General features: G+C 46.2%; 1 protein-coding gene across 1 annotated transcript in view; it reads left to right on the top strand.

Moving 5' to 3' along the window:
• LOC126545889 (protein Skeletor, isoforms B/C-like) overlaps positions 1 to 17,834 on the top strand; it is a 341,332-nt gene that overhangs the window by 165,491 nt on the left and 158,007 nt on the right. The window contains exon 9 of the mRNA XM_050193912.3: positions 12,332 to 12,398. Within this exon, the coding sequence (XP_050049869.2) occupies positions 12,332 to 12,398 (67 nt within the window). The remainder of the gene's footprint in view (positions 1 to 12,331; positions 12,399 to 17,834) is intronic.

Raw genomic sequence — 17,834 nt, 5'->3', positions numbered from 1 at the left:
CACGTTTTTATGTTGCCGAAACGACACCTTGTGATGCTGTCACTTCGCATCAAATTATGCTGTCATCCGTAAGCTATTTTTAAACATTATCATATCACAAACATCACCGCCCAAGCACTCAGTACAGATAATTTACCAGCGAAGCTGAAACATGCGTCCCCAGTATTTATCACTGGGTTAATCCCGATGGTTCACCAAACGACGGCTTGGCAGGCTGCCGGATCTTCGGTACGCAGTTGGTTCTAGTTACTCGGCTGTACGAGCCTGTTCTTATGCCCGGGCTGCAGCATCGGGACGGCGTAGACGAGCTCCTTCCCGGTTCCGCTCACAGCGTTGCTGATCGAAAGCTGCCTGCTCCTCAGGAGTACGTATGACGCGTGGCCTACCCTTTTCGCAGCCGGAGAGAAACCGCTGCGCGCGCTCGGCCCCGTCGGAGAGCAACTACGCCAGTACTGGTGCACAGGAAATCCAACATCACCTAGATAGCACAAGGCCTTTTCACTCCAATCCATGACGTCATGTTGTCTTGCCCGACTGTCATAGAATCTAATGGGGATGCTCCCGAGTAGGCAACAGTGATTTAGACGTCACTGGTTTCGTCATGCCAGCCTTGTCAATGAAAATTTCAGGCCAGGTAGCGGAACGTCGTGGATCGGAGCAAACGGGCCTTGTGCTATCTGGGTGGTGTTTGCTAATCGCGCACCTCTCTTTCTCTCTTTTTCTTGAGCGTGGGCATGGGTTGCGCAGGTGGAGGTTCCGCCGTACAGGCGACCGACAGACGGAAAGACGGACGGATAGACGAAGTGGCTTGCCATATACAGCTTCGCTGTAAAAAAAGACACTACAGGTATCTTCGACTGGTCGCCTCCATACCCGGAAGCAGATTCGGCCAGATCCGGCGTTCCCCGAACTCGGAGGTAGAGGACAAGCGCGCAAGCCGAACGTGTGACTAGCTCTCGGAGGAGGAAATGGCAGATGCGAAACCACGTGACGACTCTCAACGTCCGACATTTCGCCTATCCAAAGCTACCGGGAAAACCGGCCGATGCGCCGGTGGGACGAGCGTTCGTTTCCTCGGTTGCCTAGGTTACGGTGTCGCCAACAACGGCGACGCTGTGTTGTGATGACGTTGCTGGAAACGCTCTTACACTCGACTACTGCTCCGACGACAGGGCTCGGAGCTCCTCGGACATGTCGGAGAGTGATGGAAAAGAGCCGAACGCAAGGCGCGCACCCTCTTCCGACGCCACTCGCGAGAGCAGTCGAGAGCGCTCCGAAACGGCCAGCCGAAGACGCCGTAGCATTTCGTTCATACATTGATGCATCACATAGCATATGTTGAGACCTAGTTGTTACATGACTTGGGAAAAACGAACAGCGCCAAAATCTGGACCGGACAAAAAAAAAAAAAAACCATACCGGCCCTGCGAAAGTGGATGTGCAGCGAAGCTCTTGAAAAGCACCACTACAGCTGCTGAGGGGGGTAGGCAAGTCATGGCTTTAGAGTAATGGTAGTAGTGCTCTTTTAGAATAGTGGTAGGAACGGGAGACAACTTTGACAGCACGCCGCCGCTCATAGCGGTGCTTCAACCCCACTGAAATGAGTGGCTCGGCTGGTATGCACGAACACGACGTCGCACTCACCGCGGCAGCTTGCGCAACAGTAACCGCTACGCATCGCTATGACGCGCGCCCTATCATCAATGTCGTGGTTCGTATGCTTGAGCTTCATTGAAACATGTGCTATTCTGTATGCAGTATGCGTGATTCTATGTAATCTTGAGGACTAGCTCCAAACTAATCATTTGCTTTAGCGGTCCAAGATCAATTATTGAAAAGGTAATTACGTTAGCACCCTTTATTGCGCAAATAACTGCTCAACTTCCTCCGTATCTAGAGGTTACCAGTTTGAACACTCAAATAATAAAATGACGTCACCAAGATTTATATGGCTTTAATGTATTTATTTGGTGCAATTAAATACAGCCGGCATGTTGATGGGGCTGTAGGCTTCTTATGAAGTATGAAAACTTGGACAGGTCATCTTGGCACAAATCAAGTTGATGAGCGCATGGGCCCAAACGAGCACTTGTGCCATTAAAATCGATTCTCCTACAAGAATCGCGCTACGCTCCATTACGTAAGGCGTGCGAGACCATTGCGCACGCTCCCTGTTAGATTCCAGGCGCCGTTTGGGCCAAAAGGCATCGATTGCGATACCAAGTAAGGATGGCTGTTTAAGCGGCCGCATAAAGGTGGTCGCTTACTAATGAGCGCGGCGTCAGTGCGCACACTCTGTGAAAGCGCGGCAGCGAGCTTCCACGCAAGAGCGGCGCGCGCAAAGGCCTGCAGATGGACACGACGTGCGCATCCCTATCGCGCGCCATATTGAGCCGCGGTTGCGCCCGGTCGTGAAATACGCAGTTGCTGCCACAACGGCGGCCTTTCTTCGTTCGCCAAATGCATCGCACGCTTTCACTCGCACGCCCTTTGTGCGGCACACCGCGGCAGGAATGCGCCCGGGGTGTTCGCATAAGATCGCAATGAAACAGCTGCCTGGGGATGAGTATGCGATATTTGTTTGAGTATTTCGTGACAGATGGAGCAGCGCGGACTTGTGCTTTAGAACAAAAAGTACTCAAGTATTGGGATGAATGGCTTGCGTTATATAATTTAACTGTGTAATGTCAAGGCCTAAACAAGAAAAGGATATGGGACAATACTCGCATACGTATACAGTCCTGTTAAATAGGGGCCTGACCACAGTGAGTCTGTGGTAGAAACAGCCCCAAAACCACTCGCCTACTTTGGCGAGTGAATTTATAAGTAATCGGCACAGTGTTCGGCTCTTCAATTTTTGGTATGTCGATGGCGCAGTGCATTCTTGGCGGGCACCTTCCACCATGTTTCAGCTAATATTTAAGGTAACGGTACTACATTTTTTTGCACTTATTTACCGGTGACCTTTCTTAAAGTACTGATACAAAGTTAAGGTTTTGCGCTAGACGCGCATGCGTGTATACGAAATTTCCGAAATGGAGTCACAGGTTTTATTGGAGAGTAAGGGTGTGCGTGATATTGAGACTGACTGGATCGAATAAGAATCGAATTCTACCAGAAACGAATCGAATCAAACATCGAATAGTTTTTGAATAATGAATAGACGTTGTTACTAATAAATAAATAATAATTAATAATAAATAGACGTTAATATAAAGCGATGTTCACATTCCAGTATTCTTAATGTTAGCTAGTTTCTGTAATGAGATAGTTAGGAAGCGTTGTTTATAAAAGCACAAATGGAGCATTAGGAGCAGACCACTAATTTATTCATAGGCACATGGCTCTCCAGAGAGTGCGAATGATGACTGTGCAGCCTATAAAGTATGGCTACCTAAGTGACGTAGCCTCCTTCACTACGGAAGCTCTCATGTTTTTTGTTTATAGCACGCCTGGGGGCTTAAAAATTAACCAAATTTTGCTCTAACATTTAGTCTACTTACAGGCAGTTCACGTTTAGAAATACTCGAAAAGTATTACAAAAATATTAGCATTTCCGAATAGGGAATGAATTAATTCTGGGGTTTTTGGTGCCAAACCGCGGTTTGATTGTGAGGCGCGCCGGGGAATGCGAAATCACTTCCCCAAATGCACGGGACGCGCCCGGACCTCGTGCTCGTCATAAGTGCACGCGCAGCAAAAGTTCTCGTTCCAAGTTTTCCCTCTGTGAAAATTTAGCATGTCTATACTGACACGATATGCTGACAACAAGGCAGTTTTAAAAAAACGAGTCACGAATCTTACTCATTAGAAAATAAGTAACACTCAAAGCACAACGATGCCTGCACTCAGCGTCTTCGGAATGGGTTCATCAGACTTCAATGCAGCGCAATCGCTGGCGTGGAACAATGCGCGGCCGAGAGAGATAAAACTTCAGTATGTCCTTGATGGGGTTCAGGGGTGGCGGGGGTCGGGAGACTAACCCCCAATACCCCCCCTTCCTCAGACGGCGGCCAGTCCTTGCTTTCTGGCGGCGTCTTCGGCCATCCGGACGGCCCAGAGCTGCTCCTCTGGGTCCAAGCTGAGCAGCAATGTCTCCCACTGCTCGGCCGTAGTTATGATGCGTGTGTTAGTGCGGGAGGTTTTGGTGGGTGAGGCTTTGGGGTATCGCCAGATAATATGATCGAGGTCAGCGCGGGCCTCGCGCGCTTTGCAGAGTGGGGAGTATGCATCGGGGTAAATGCGGTTGTCAAGCACGGGGTTCGGGAAAGTTCGTGTCTGAAGGAGTCGCCATATGGTGGATTGAGATTTATTCAGTGCTTTGTGTGCTGGGGGGTAGCGTAACCGCTCCCTGCGGTAGTGTAGGAGAATTTCTCTGAACGTGACCGTTCGGTCCCGCGTGCAATGCACAACATCTGCCGCGCGCATTCGCGTCGTGGCTCACGCCAAGCGCCGCCAGTTCGCGCTCTGCTCAATCGGTGACGTCGTGCAGTTGCGTCTCAAGTAACTGCGGTTAGGCGCTAGAAAACACTCACCGATAAAAAGAAAAAGTACAGTCGGGGCCTTCAATATTAGCTGAAGCATGGTAAACATGGGGCCCCTGAAGAATGCACAGCGGCGCCGACATAAAAAAAAATTGAGGAGCTAAACGCTTCGCGATTACTGGTATTTGTTAAACCAGTATTTCGTCTCTCAATGTAGTCGTGCAGTCTAGAGGCCGCTTCCACCATGGATATAAGTATATAACTATAAGTATATTTTCCAGGTTCAACGGGAGGGTTTTCTGGCAAAAAGCTGCCTGTGCAGCTTGACTGTGTGCAGAAAACCCCAACAAGCAGTAGCACACGAGTAATACAGGAAATCTTCAACCGACACGAATACAATAGTCACTTTCAATAAAGAGAAACATTCGCCATTTATGCACATAGAGTTTAATCATCTTTGCACAAAATTTGAACAAAAATCGAAAATCGAAACGCTAAAATGATCATACGTGTGTACAGAAATACTAATAGTAATAACCAACCAGACATGCGGCATCTACAAGCGAAGACATAAAATCACGTTTCAACAAAATATTTCCGCAGCTCAGCATTCGTATATCCTATTGTACGTTTATACGTGTTTAGAACATGGGGCAGGTTTATGACATGTGTAACAGGCCGCCACTGGAATATGAACCTGGCAACGTTTAACGCTAGAACGTTATCTAGTGAGGCTAGTCTAGCAGTGCTATTGGAGGAATTAGAGGGCAGTAAATGGGATATAATAGGGCTCAGTGAAGTTAGGAGGCCAAAGGAAGCATATACAGTGCTAAAAAGCGGGCACGTCCTGTGCTACCGGGGCTTAGCAGAGAGACGAGAACTAGGAGTCGGATTCCTGATTAATAAGAACATAGCTGGTAACATACAGGAATTCTATAGCATTAACGAGAGCGTGGCATGTCTTGTTGTGAAACTTAATAAGAGGTACAAAATGAAGGTTGTACAGGTCTACGCCCCTACATCTAGTCATGATGACCAGGAAGTCGAAAGCTTCTATGAAGACGTGGAATCGGCGATGGGTAAAGTCAAAACAAAATACAGTATACTGATGGGCGATTTCAATGCCAGGGTAGGCAAGAAGCAGGCCGGAGACAAGTCAGTGGGGGAATATGGCATAGGCTCTAGGAATAGCAGAGGAGAGTTATTAGTAGAGTTTGCAGAACAGAATAAGATGCGGATAATGAATACCTTTTTCCGCAAGCGGGTTGGCCGAAAGTGGACGTGGAGGAGCCCGAATGGTGAGACTAGAAATGAAATCGACTTCATACTCTGCGCGAACCCTGGCATCATACAAGATGTAGACGTGCTCGGCAAGGTGCGCTGCAGTGACCATAGGATGGTAAGAACTCGAATTAGCCTTGACTTGAGGAGGGAACGGAAGAAACTGGTACATAAGAAGCCAATCAATGAGTTAGCGGTAAGAGGGAAGCTAGAGGAATTCCGGATCAAGCTACAGAACAGGTATTCGGCTTTAACCCAGGAAAAGGACCATAGTGTTGAAGCAATGAACGACAATCTTATGGGCATCATTAAGGAGTGCGCAATAGAAGTCAGTGGTAACGCCGTTAAACAGGAAACCAGTAAGCTATCGCAGGAGACGAAAGATCTGATCAAGAAACGCCAATGTATGAAAGCCTCTAACCCTACAGCTAGAATAGAACTGGCAGAACTTTCTAAGTTAATCAACAAGCGTAAGACAGCGGACATAAGGAACTATAATATGGATAGAATTGAACAGGCTCTCTGGAACGGAGGAAGCCTAAAAGCAGTGAAGAAGAAACTAGGAATAGGCAAGAATCAGATGTGTGCGTTAAGAGACAAAGCCGGCAATATCGTTACTAATATGGATGAGATAGTTCAAGTGGCTGAAGAGTTTTATAGATATTTATACAGTACCAGTAACACCCACGACGATAAGGTGAGAGAGAATAGGCTAGAGGAACTTGAAATCCCACAAGTAACACCGGAAGAGGTAAAGAACGCCTTGGGAGCTATGCAAAGGGGGAAGGCAGCTGGGGAGGATCAGGTAACAGCAGATTTGTTGAAGGATGGTGGGAACACTGTCCTACAAAGATTGGCCGCCCTATATACACAATGCCTCATGACCTCGAACGTACCGGAATCTTGGAACAACGCTAACATAATCCTAATCCATAAGAAAGGGGACGCCAAAGACTTGAAAAATTATAGACCGATCAGCTTACTGTCCGTTGCCTACAAAGTATTTACTAAGGTAATCGCAAATAGAATCAGGAATACCTTAGATTTCTGTCAACCAAAGGACCAGGCAGGATTCCGTAAAGGCTACTCAACAATAGACCATATTCACACTATCAATCACGTGATATAGAAATGTGCGGAATATAACCAACCCTTATATATAGCCTTCATTGATTACGAAAAAGCATTTGATTCAGTCGAAACCTCAGCAGTCATGAAGGCACTACGGAATCAGGGTGTAGATGAGCCATATGTAAAGATACTGGAAGATATCTATGGCGGTTCCACAGCCACCGTAATCCTCCACAAAGAAAGCAACAAAATCCCAATAAAGAAAGGCGTCAGACAGGGAGATACGATATCTCCAATGCTATTCACAGCATGTTTACAGGAGGTATTCAGAGACCTGGAGTGGGAAGAATTGGGGATAAAAGTTGATGGAGAATACCTTAGCAACTTGCGATTCGCTGATGATATTGCCTTGCTTAGTAACTCGGGAGACCAATTGCAATGCATGCTGACTGACCTGGAGAGGCAAAGTAGAAGGGTGGGTCTGAAAATTAATCTGCAGAAAACTAAAGTAATGTTTAACAGTCTCGGAAGAGAACAGCAGTTTACGATAGGTAGCGAGGCACTGGAAGTGGTAAGGGAATACATCTACTTAGGACAGGTAGTGACTGCTGATCCGGATCATGAGAGTGAAATAATCAGAAGAATAAGAATGGGCTGGGGTGCGTTTGGCAGGCATTTTCAAATCATGAACAGCAGGTTGCCACTATCCCTCAAGAAGAAAGTGTATAACAGCTGTGTCTTACCAGTACTCACATATGGGGCAGAAACCTGGAGGCTTACGAAAAGGGTTCTGCTGAAATTGAGGACGACGCAACGAGCTATGGAAAGAAGAATGATGGGTGTAACGCTAAGGGATAAGAAAAGAGCAGATTGGGTGAGGGAGCAAACGCGGGTAAATGACATCTTAGTTGAAATCAAGAAAAAGAAATGGGCATGGGCCGGACATGTAATGAGGAGGGAAGATAACCGATGGTCATTAAGGGTTACGGACTGGATTCCAAGGGAAGGGAAGCGTAGTAGGGGGCGGCAGAAAGTTAGGTGGGCGGATGACATTAAGACGTTTGCAGGGACAACATGGCCACAATTAGTACATGACCGGGGTAGTTGGAGAAGTATGGGAGAGGCCTTTGCCCTGCAGTGGGCGTAACTAGGCTGATGATGATGATGATGATGATGAATTTATCATCTGTGCGAAAACGTGGTATATTCCATGTATTATTAGTTCTTGCGTGTATGTTAGCACGACGCATGTCCAAAGATGCCAGAGTAGAATGAAAATCGTCAATGGATGCCGTCGAAAAATATATTTTTTGTAACAACCTAAAGTTATAAAAATGATTGACGCGGATAATGTTATGTGCTTCAAAAGCATACTTCGAGGTAGTTGTATTGTGCACATTGGCGATTATTCCAACGATTTTCTTTTTCAGTACGAGAACCTTAAGTATGTTTGTTTTGGTCATTGTGGCCCATACTAAACTGCAGTAGTTAATGTGAGAAAAAGTAGTGCGTAATAAACTTATAATTTACATGTCAAAGGTAAAGTTTCACGACATCGCGACAGAACCCCGAAGATGGAAGATAGTTTCTTGCAGACGAGGTCAGTGTGGACATCCCAGTTTAAATAACACGAAAAATATACCCCGAGTATTTTGTGCGCTTTAGCCGCCGTGGTTGCTCAGTGGCTATGGCGTTGCGCAGCTGAGCACGAGGTCGCGGGATCGAATCCCGGCCACCGCGGCCGCATATCGATGGGGGTGAAGTGTAAAAGCACCCATGTACTTAGATTTAGGTGCATGTTAAAGAACCCCAGGTGGTCGAAATTTCTGCCGTGCCTCAGAAATTGGTTTTGAGGCGTAAAGCCTCCTAATTAAATTTTTTTGTACACTTCAACTATTTCTATTTGGTGATCTTCAAAGTGAAGGGTGCAGTGCGGTATTATCGGTTTGTTTCTTGCGCGAAATATTATAGCTTTGGACTTTATAGGATTTATTTTTAACTTATTCATCCTTGACCACCTTGACAATTTAATTAGTAGGACATTACATTTCTCCATTAAATCGTTAATTTAGGGTCTGAAAGAAGTAGTGTGCTATCATCCGCGTATATCACAAAATGAAAGGAAGAATCTATTCTTACAATATTGACACGTGTACTTGTCTTTATCGGGAGACACATTTTACCGCCTAACAAATGTTATCGCACAGCGCAGGACGCGCCTGCATGTTTCGGAAGTTTCTGGAATGTTATTGATGGTTCTATCCGCTGTCTGTTGTCGCCGAAACTTGCGTAATCTGATTGCATGTATGCGCGACGCGAATGGTGTGGAACTTTGTGGAAGGCACGCGGGTCCCAGCGATTACTCTGGAACATTCGATGACTGATGTATAAAAGCCGACGCGCTTGACCCGCTGATCAGATTTTCGGACCCGCCGAGGTTGCTCCGTGGCTATGGTGTTGGGCTGCTGAGCACGAGGTCGCGGGATCGAATCCCGGCCACGGCGGCCGCATTTCGATGGGGGCGAAATGCGAAAACACCCGTGTACTTAGATTTAGGTGCACGTTAAAGAACCCCAGGTGGTCAAAATTTTCGGAGTCCCCCACTACGGCGTGCCTTATAATCAGAAAGTGGTTTTGGCACGTAAAACCCCATAATTTCTTCTTCAGATTTTCGACGATCGCCGACTGTGTTCGCCGCAATCGTTGTGCTTTCAGAGGAAGCTTTAGCTCGGGCCCAACTCCGACGCGGCCTATTCAAATACATGTAAAAGGCAAAAACGTTTTTCTGAGATAACCCCTGGACCGATTTTAATGAAATTTGCTGCATTTGAGAGAAAAAGTTAAATTCTAGTGACTGTTGGAAGCGGAATTTCGATTTAGGGCTTGAATTTTCTTAAAACGATCTTGAAATATTTGACCGTTTGAAAAGAATTCAAGCACGTAGTTTACAAATTCATAGCTCGGCATTAAGAACTGATATCGCGGTTCTGTAAACGGCATCCATTAGAACATTCAAAACGGACAAATTCGATATGTCATTTTACGTCTTACGTGAATTTGTTAGGTTGGTTACAACGGTCTTGCAAAAGTTGTATTTCCCTATGATTAATTTTTTTTTATATTCATGTGTAACATACCAATTTTGTCCGCTTTAGATGTACTATTAGATGCAATTCACAGAATTGTTTATCATTTTTAGTGGTTGAGTTAAAGAGTTGTAAACTTGATAGTTTCGTTTTTTGAGAATTGTCGATTTTCGCCAATATTTAATAAAAAGTTGACGACCTAACTCAAAAATTCGAAACCAACAGTCACTAGATTTTAAGTTTGTCTTTTAAATGCAACAAACCTCGTCAAATTTGGTACAGTGGTTGCCGGGAAAAACGAATTCTCCTTTTACATGTATTTAGATAGGAGCACTCGAGCTAAAGCTTCCTCTTAAGTGTAGCCTGTCATTGTGGGCACAGGTTCACCCAATAAAAGTTAGTTTTGTCTTTCATAGTATTGCTACTGTGTTCTTTAACGTCACTACCCCGTGACAATATAATTTACGTACGTATTAAACAAAAGGGGTCTCGATACGCTCCCTTGTGGGACGCCACAACTGATAGGCAAAAGGGATGAAAGTTCATTATCTAAAGACACCGACTGGCTTCTGTTTTGGAGCTATCCCTCAAGCCAAATGAGTGTTCTACCACGAATTCCGTACGTTCTAAGCTTGTTGACAAGAATCATGATTTAAGCAGTGAAAAACCTTACTAAAATCAAGGACAAGGCCCAATGTATACAAGTTCTCATTAATATCGTTCAAAATAATTTCCTTCATTGCTAATAACTCTGTTTCTGTAGATTTACCTGTTCTGAATCCGAATTGTGACTCAGATAGTACCTTATGTTTGTGAAAAAACTTACTTATTCTTGAAGAAATGACTTTTTCCAGACCTTTGGAGAACACAGCGAGTACTGAAATCGGCCTATAATTTGCTGGTACATTTTGGTCACCCCCTTTTAGAATGACACATACTTTTATTGCGTTGGGAAAAACCCCGCACTCAAATGCATGATTGTAGATGTGTGAAATCAAGGGAGAAATTAGGGGTAACATATTTCAATGGCTTCATCTGCTTGCTGTTGATAAACGCCCGGCACCACAAGTTTATGCTTCAGAATTTGGCGTATAATATCTAATTTATATTTTATATTTATTTAACAAGCAGAAACATTCTGCAATTCTTCGATTAACTCGTCCTATAATGACGTACACTTCAGAGGTGGCACCCTCTCATCTATTGGTCGCGCCCTCCCCTTCTTCCACCACCAGCTTGGGAGTGGCACATCTAGTGACGTAAGCGGCGAAGCGAACGGTTCGTATTCCGAACCGTTATAAGATTCGGCCCCAGAATAAACAGCATGCACAGCAAAACACCGACTGCACATAGTTGCTGGACCAAGTTTAGTGGCTCCTAACAACGCAAAAACACGAAAATAAACGAATATACGCATTATTGGTAATCAACAATGAAAAAACAAATATTTTTAGGTTCTACAGTAGCTAAATGTAATCTAAATACGTGGCTTTTTAAAAATTTTTTCTCTTTTGTGGCACTAACAACCAGCGCTATTTTTCTTGCGGCGTTCATCTGAGGAACTACCTAAAGAAGTTAGTGCGGTGCCGTGTGTCATAAGCGCAACTCCTTTCTGCAAAGGGTCCTTCAGAGTAACAACAGGCGTTTACTGCAAAGAACTTTACTTTTGCCCGTGTGTCAGGGGTATTAGCCGCGTTATCGCTTCAGGACCGCTCGGCCAGCAGCATGCATTTGCACCGTCATGCGATAAGAGCGGCATGCCCAGATACCTACACCATGCAGGCATAACGCCCTGTCGTGATCCAGTCTCGCTGCAGCCGACCTTGTTCGCCCATCGCGCGCTTGAGAGCAGCAGCACAATGACAGTGCGGAAGCGTCCCGTCGCGCGGTATGTTTTCATATTTCGCGGGCTGAAAAACGGACGCAGAAAAACGGACCGCGTCATACATAGCATGTAGGAAAAAATTTATTGAGAGGTTTCTCAAGGTGCTCTACAACTCTCCGTATCGCACCTGGGGTCTGCAGCCAATACTTAAAAACTTGATTAATCAAACAATTAATCCGTTAGTTAATTAGGGGAAAAGAAAAATAGCCTGAGTAACTGTAGGCCAGTGCCAACATTATGCATTCGGTTCAGCTCGCGTCCGGAGTGCCTTTCATTTTTTAAACTTTGGCTCAAAATATGTGGGACAACTTATATGCATATATTTAATTTGGCACATTCTATTTCGCTTCTGGATTGACATGAAGTTCCGAAGGCGAATGTCCAGAATTCCTGCACGTGACCTACTATGGGCACCTACCGCACACTATTCAGCGTCAGCACCATGAGATGCCTTAGAACATCATGACAGCAGTCGCACGCATCCTCTTCTGAAGCTCATGCGCATTGTTTCTACCTTGTTTCAGATGCCCACTTCCTCCTTGGCACCACAGACAAGCCAGATGGATCAGGCACAGTTATTCAAGCCGACAGGTGAACACTTTCAGGTCATAACAGCGCATGCGCTTATCGACAATTGTTCGCTGTGTATACCTGCTTCTGGACACGACCAGTTTTGTTCGCAGCACAGATAACCAGATAACACCATAATACCGGTCGTGAGTAATGGCTATCCCATAACTTGCAAAGAAAGATACTGACATGTCCGCGCAAACCCTTCCTTCCGCACTCGACGAGCATTTTACGCGCAAACGTTGCTGGCCAGCTAACGCAGTCGGAGCATCGTTGTTCGAAACCTCGAAGTCGCCTGCAGCCGAACAGAATCGCGCGCCTCGGCAAGTACGAAGCAGCGCGCTGAGATGATTTAATGACATGCCCTTTGAAATGCTGCGGTGACAGTCGCCTAGCCTGCTTGGTTTAATCAGGTATGCTATGCATCTTTATTATCTAGCATTTTTGTATACATCTCCTTAACCTTTTTTTTCAAAATCTACCTTGTACCCCTAGCTATGACTGTAAGAGATCCGGAGCGGCTTGCACGAACATTTAATAACAAAAATAGCAACGAATTTAAGAACGCGTTCTTAAATGTTCCATAGACAACACCTAGTCCGCACAAGAACGCCTTTTTAAATTCGTCATTATTTTCGTTATTAAATGTTCGTGCAAGCCGCCTCCGGCGCAAACTCTTCCCTCCTTTTTTTCAACCGGCGCTCTAAACGTCTCTTGCTTATCTCGACTGCTGACCGGTTAACGATTCCGTCCACTTTAAACCCAAGTGCACCTGTACGTTACGTACAGTTCTCACTGGTGAATTCCTTCGCATGCCATTAGGATGTGCTGAGTGGTCTCCAGATTTTTGCTGCAGCTTACACTTGCCTCATTAGTTCCAAATATTTGTCGTGTATGTTTTTGTCCTTAGGCCACCGGCTCGAGCCTCAAATAGCAAGGTGCACTGCCCTTTGTGTTATCGTACAGATTATCCCTTTGCTTTCCCGCTATAAAGCTTACTGCTTATTATAAACTTCATGCGCTGTAATTCTAAAGGAGCCCGAAGATGCAGGCACGTTTTAGCTCTGTACAACTTGTAAAACAACTCTCCTATTTCTTATTTTTTTTTCTTTACTGTGACTTCTCAAACTGTGCTTTTCAATAAAAACGAACCTTCTGCACTTATTATTCATTAATATTAGAGTTGCAAGGAAGAAGAACGGCACCAGAAAGTTCCATCGTCACCGCGCGTGTCGAAGCCAAGGGGCTCTATTCTCGACTTTCCGCCATTTTGTTCGAGGCGTGACGTTGCCGTAACGCGTGCAAAATGCCGCTGATGGCCGCCCCGTTGTGCTTTCGTAACGTGGCGCAAACTTGACGTTTTGCCTAATGGTATCTTCGACTGGTCTCCTCCATCTCCCGAAGCAGAGTCGGGCAGATCCAGTGTTCCACGAACTCGGAGGACAAGGGCGCAACCTGAACGCGCGACTCGCTCTCGGAGGAGGAAATGGCAGATGTATAGCCACGTGACTACTGCCAACGACCGATGTTTCGCGTATCCAAAGCTCCGGTCTCTGCCATAAAACCGGCGGACGCGCCGCTGGGACGACAAAACGCCAGCATGCAGTGACCTAGGCTGCCTAGGTTACGGTGGACGACGCTGTCCTGTGATGACGTTCACTCTCGACGACTGCTCCGACGACAGGGGTCGGAGTGCCTCAAAGCGCTCCAAGATGGCGGAGAGCGACGAAGAAGAGCCAGCCGAACGCAAGGCGCGCACCCTCTTTCAACAAGCCGAAGACAACGCTTCTCACCAGAGCAATCTAGAGCCCGCCGAAACGGCCAGCCGATGATGCCATAAGAAACTGAAATGAAGGCACTGAACCTAACGTTCTTCATAAAGCAAAATAGTTTTCCTCCTCAGTAAAAATAAAGCAGCTAGCTCACAGCGTACGATTACTCCGTCGAAAACGCTTCTCGCTTCTGTCGTCTGCTGCGTACAAGCCATCGTCGGCTTCATTGGCTAGAATGACAGGACCAGCGCCGGTCCTGCCGTTTGTGCTCTACAATCCTGGTCTATTGCGCCTTGCTGTTTACTCATTTAAGCATGAACCAACTAGCCCAAGCAAGAGCTTTACTTCATTAGCTAGGATGCGTGTCTCCGGGAAACCGGCTGAGCCATCGTAAGCTGGCGCCGATGCGCTCGTTTTCTGCCTTGAGACAACATACGCGACCTGATGAGCGCACGTTCTAGGCCGCGTTATCGCTATCTCGCGAAGTGACTCCCCCCGACTCGCTGGGCAGAGAAACGGCCGACTATCACTGATAGCGTTGCGGGCGCCATGCGTATCCGCTTGCGCTAAGCGAGCACCGGCGCTGCCATCGCTCGTTCACTTTTCTGCTTACACGCACCGCGTGAGAAACCTTTAAGGCGCCGCCTTGCGTACATTTCCTTTGATAAATTAAAAGGTTGCCGCTGTATAACCTCTGATGATGTGAAAAGTCATTAATCTTGAATACACTACAAACGCTGCAGCTAAATGTGCAAAGAATCGCAGAAGGCTTGAAATGTTCATTCAATATTATTGGAAATAAAAACGTTCTTTTAAAGACGGATGGCCCAAAACACAAATGCCAACACCACCCGAGAGCGATGCAGATGCTATGGGCACGCTTTATGAACAAAAGATTTTCACGGCCCCAAACGACGAGGGAAAATTCGGCGATACGCATGCCTCTCAGTTGCCATTGCACATGGCCGCTCATTACCATAATTGGCGTGACTCGTCGCACCACAAATTATGGCGAAAAATCACTCTAATGGCGGCCCAGCGCAACGTCGCGCAACGTCAATATGACCATTGCGAAATGGCCCTTCCTGTGACGCTGCTCAAGGGATATTCACTCAGCCAATCAGTAAGCTGACATGACGGCTATGATGGACCAACACCTATTAGCACGAATGGCTCCGCGCAGGCGGCCCGTTTTCGCATGGATGCCACAAGGCGGCGTACTGCAACTTTCCCTACCGTTGAGGTATCTGTACAGGAAAAACATTGATTCACAGTGTAGGAAAAAAACTAGGAAGCTTACCAGCAAGTATGCGGCCTGTAGGGTGAGCAACACAGCAACAAAGAACGTCAAGCGGAAAGTAAGAAAGGCAGAAACAATCTCATGGGTGGCGGCAATGGAAAAGGAACCTGCCATGAGTAACTACTGAAGAGGAAAAGACGAAATCAGGAAAGAACCAATTTATGTTATCTCAAAGGAAAGGTCATTACTTTTCGAAGCGATATCAGTTCGGTGTAGAGATCCGTGCCGTCCACCGTGCGCGATGCCGCCCAAGCAAGCGCTTCACTTTGTTTTCAGTGCACAAGGAGTGCCAAGCGCGCCGCAGGTGGGCCAACTAGACTGACAAAGTAGCAGACTTAGTCACAGCAAGCGCTCTCCAACGTCGGCCTGATGCGGGAATCGTATGCACAGTGCCTGAACGCTGCAATTTGCAAAACGGTGCCGCATTGGTCAGAGCCACCTCTGTGAGTACAAGATTTGTCTGGGTTGACAGGACTGATAAAAATAATAACGTGATGGAATGGCTACAAAAACAGCACTTATTTTGCAAATTGCAAAGCATGTGCGACGGTCAGGCTGATTAGCCGCCCATAAGCATGCAGATTGTGTTGAATATGTGGTGATGAACTTCACACTGCTTCAACAGCCGTCAGTCTAACCCACATGTGTGAGCTTGGGACCGATCACTGATGAGCTACCTTTTGTGATGGGCGGCCCGTTGCCGCATCAAACGGCGGTGAATGTTCGCCACGGCCACACTGCCTAGGCCACTAGGCCTAACGACGCTGCTTCATCGGTTGCTGGCGACCAAAGTTACTGTTTGGTGCCAAATCGACACATATCTATTTGCAGCAGCCGTACAACACTCCGAAAGCCAGCAAACGGCCTCACGAATGAAACAAGTGCATGAGATGGCAACAAAGTTCTTCATTGCCGCAATCTTTGTAACAGACCGTACGGCAGCTTCTTGTTCCCGGAACCATTCGTAGACACATATTGGTCGCTTTCTGTAGCTTCCAGAAACCTGTCACAAGACTAGCTTTGGATTTACATGGCGGGCACGAAAGTTTCATTACTCTGTTGCATGCATTTGCACAGATGGCTTAGGAACGAAGGAGGGTGAGGGATAGCGAGCGTCGTGCAAACTTGCCATGATCTTCCAAATCATGTCAAACCTTAGAATGAAAAGGCACAGACAGTGGCTGCTCTTTATTTTTTTCGTGCCGGATGCGTGTGGAGTGGTGCTCATGTAACGTGAGGCGCAGTCCTTTCGTCTGTCGTGCAGATTGGCCTTATGATAACCCACTTAACCCATATACCGTAAAGTTGGGACAGGCGTATTTTGGAGAAAAACTGGAAAGATTCTGCGCAATGGATAAAAGATTGCCACAAAACACACATTCACTATTCAATTGGAACCTCATCAGTATTCAATACAACAGAATGTCACCAATTCATTAGTTTTAGAGGAAAAAAACGCACTTGATTCTATTGAGCACAAATTCTCTGGACAAAAAGTATATGTATATTTTTGAGACCTTCATATTGACACGTGTACTTATCTTTATCGGGCGACCACGTTTCGCCGCTTAACAACTGTAATCGCACAGCGACGGACGCGCCTGCATGTATCTGACGTTTCTGGAAAGTTATCGATGATTCTACCCGGCTGTCTGTTGTCGCCGAACCTTATGTTATCTGATTTCATCGCCCGACGCGAATGGCGTAGAACATTGTGGAATACGCGCGGGTCCCAGCGATTAGTCTGGAACATTCGACGACTGCTGTATAAAAGCCGACGCGCTTGACCCGCTGGGCAGATTTTCCGACGATCGCCGACTGTGTTCGCCGCTTTCGTTGTGCTATAAGTGTAGCCTGTTTTGTGGGCACAAGTTCGCCCAATAAAAGTTAGTTTTCTCGTTCACAGTATTGCTACTGTGTTCTTCTACGTCACCACCACGTGACAATATACAAGAACTTCACTCTAATCAGAGCTGGTATAATAATTTGGTATTCTCTCTGCTTAGAGTGTACCATAATGTGTATTCTGATTTCTGTGTACCTAAGCTGCTCATAGCTTGCTACATTTTTGTTATATAATGCTACAAGACTCCCAAGCGCGTTCAGCACCGTATTTTTGCCCCAAAATTTGTACGCATTACATTTTGTGAAAAATATTCTAATATTCTATATCAGATTCAATATTTTACTTTTTTTATTGATTCCATTCAATATTCTATTCGAAATCTACAATTCTGTATTCGCACACTTCTATTTTGGGACTATTGGGAGCTCTCAAGGTCCCCTGCTTTGAGCGAAGCTCAGAGCGGTATCGATACGGCGGCACGACTCACCATTCTGAATAGCTACCCGGGTTCGCTAGTTTTCAGACGCCAAGGAACAAAA

This window comes from Dermacentor andersoni, chromosome 1 (assembly GCF_023375885.2).
Source record: "Dermacentor andersoni chromosome 1, qqDerAnde1_hic_scaffold, whole genome shotgun sequence".
Classification (NCBI taxonomy): domain Eukaryota; kingdom Metazoa; phylum Arthropoda; class Arachnida; order Ixodida; family Ixodidae; genus Dermacentor; species Dermacentor andersoni.
The sequence above is the reverse complement of the archived record's forward strand: the minus strand, read 5'-3'. Positions and strand labels throughout refer to the sequence as shown.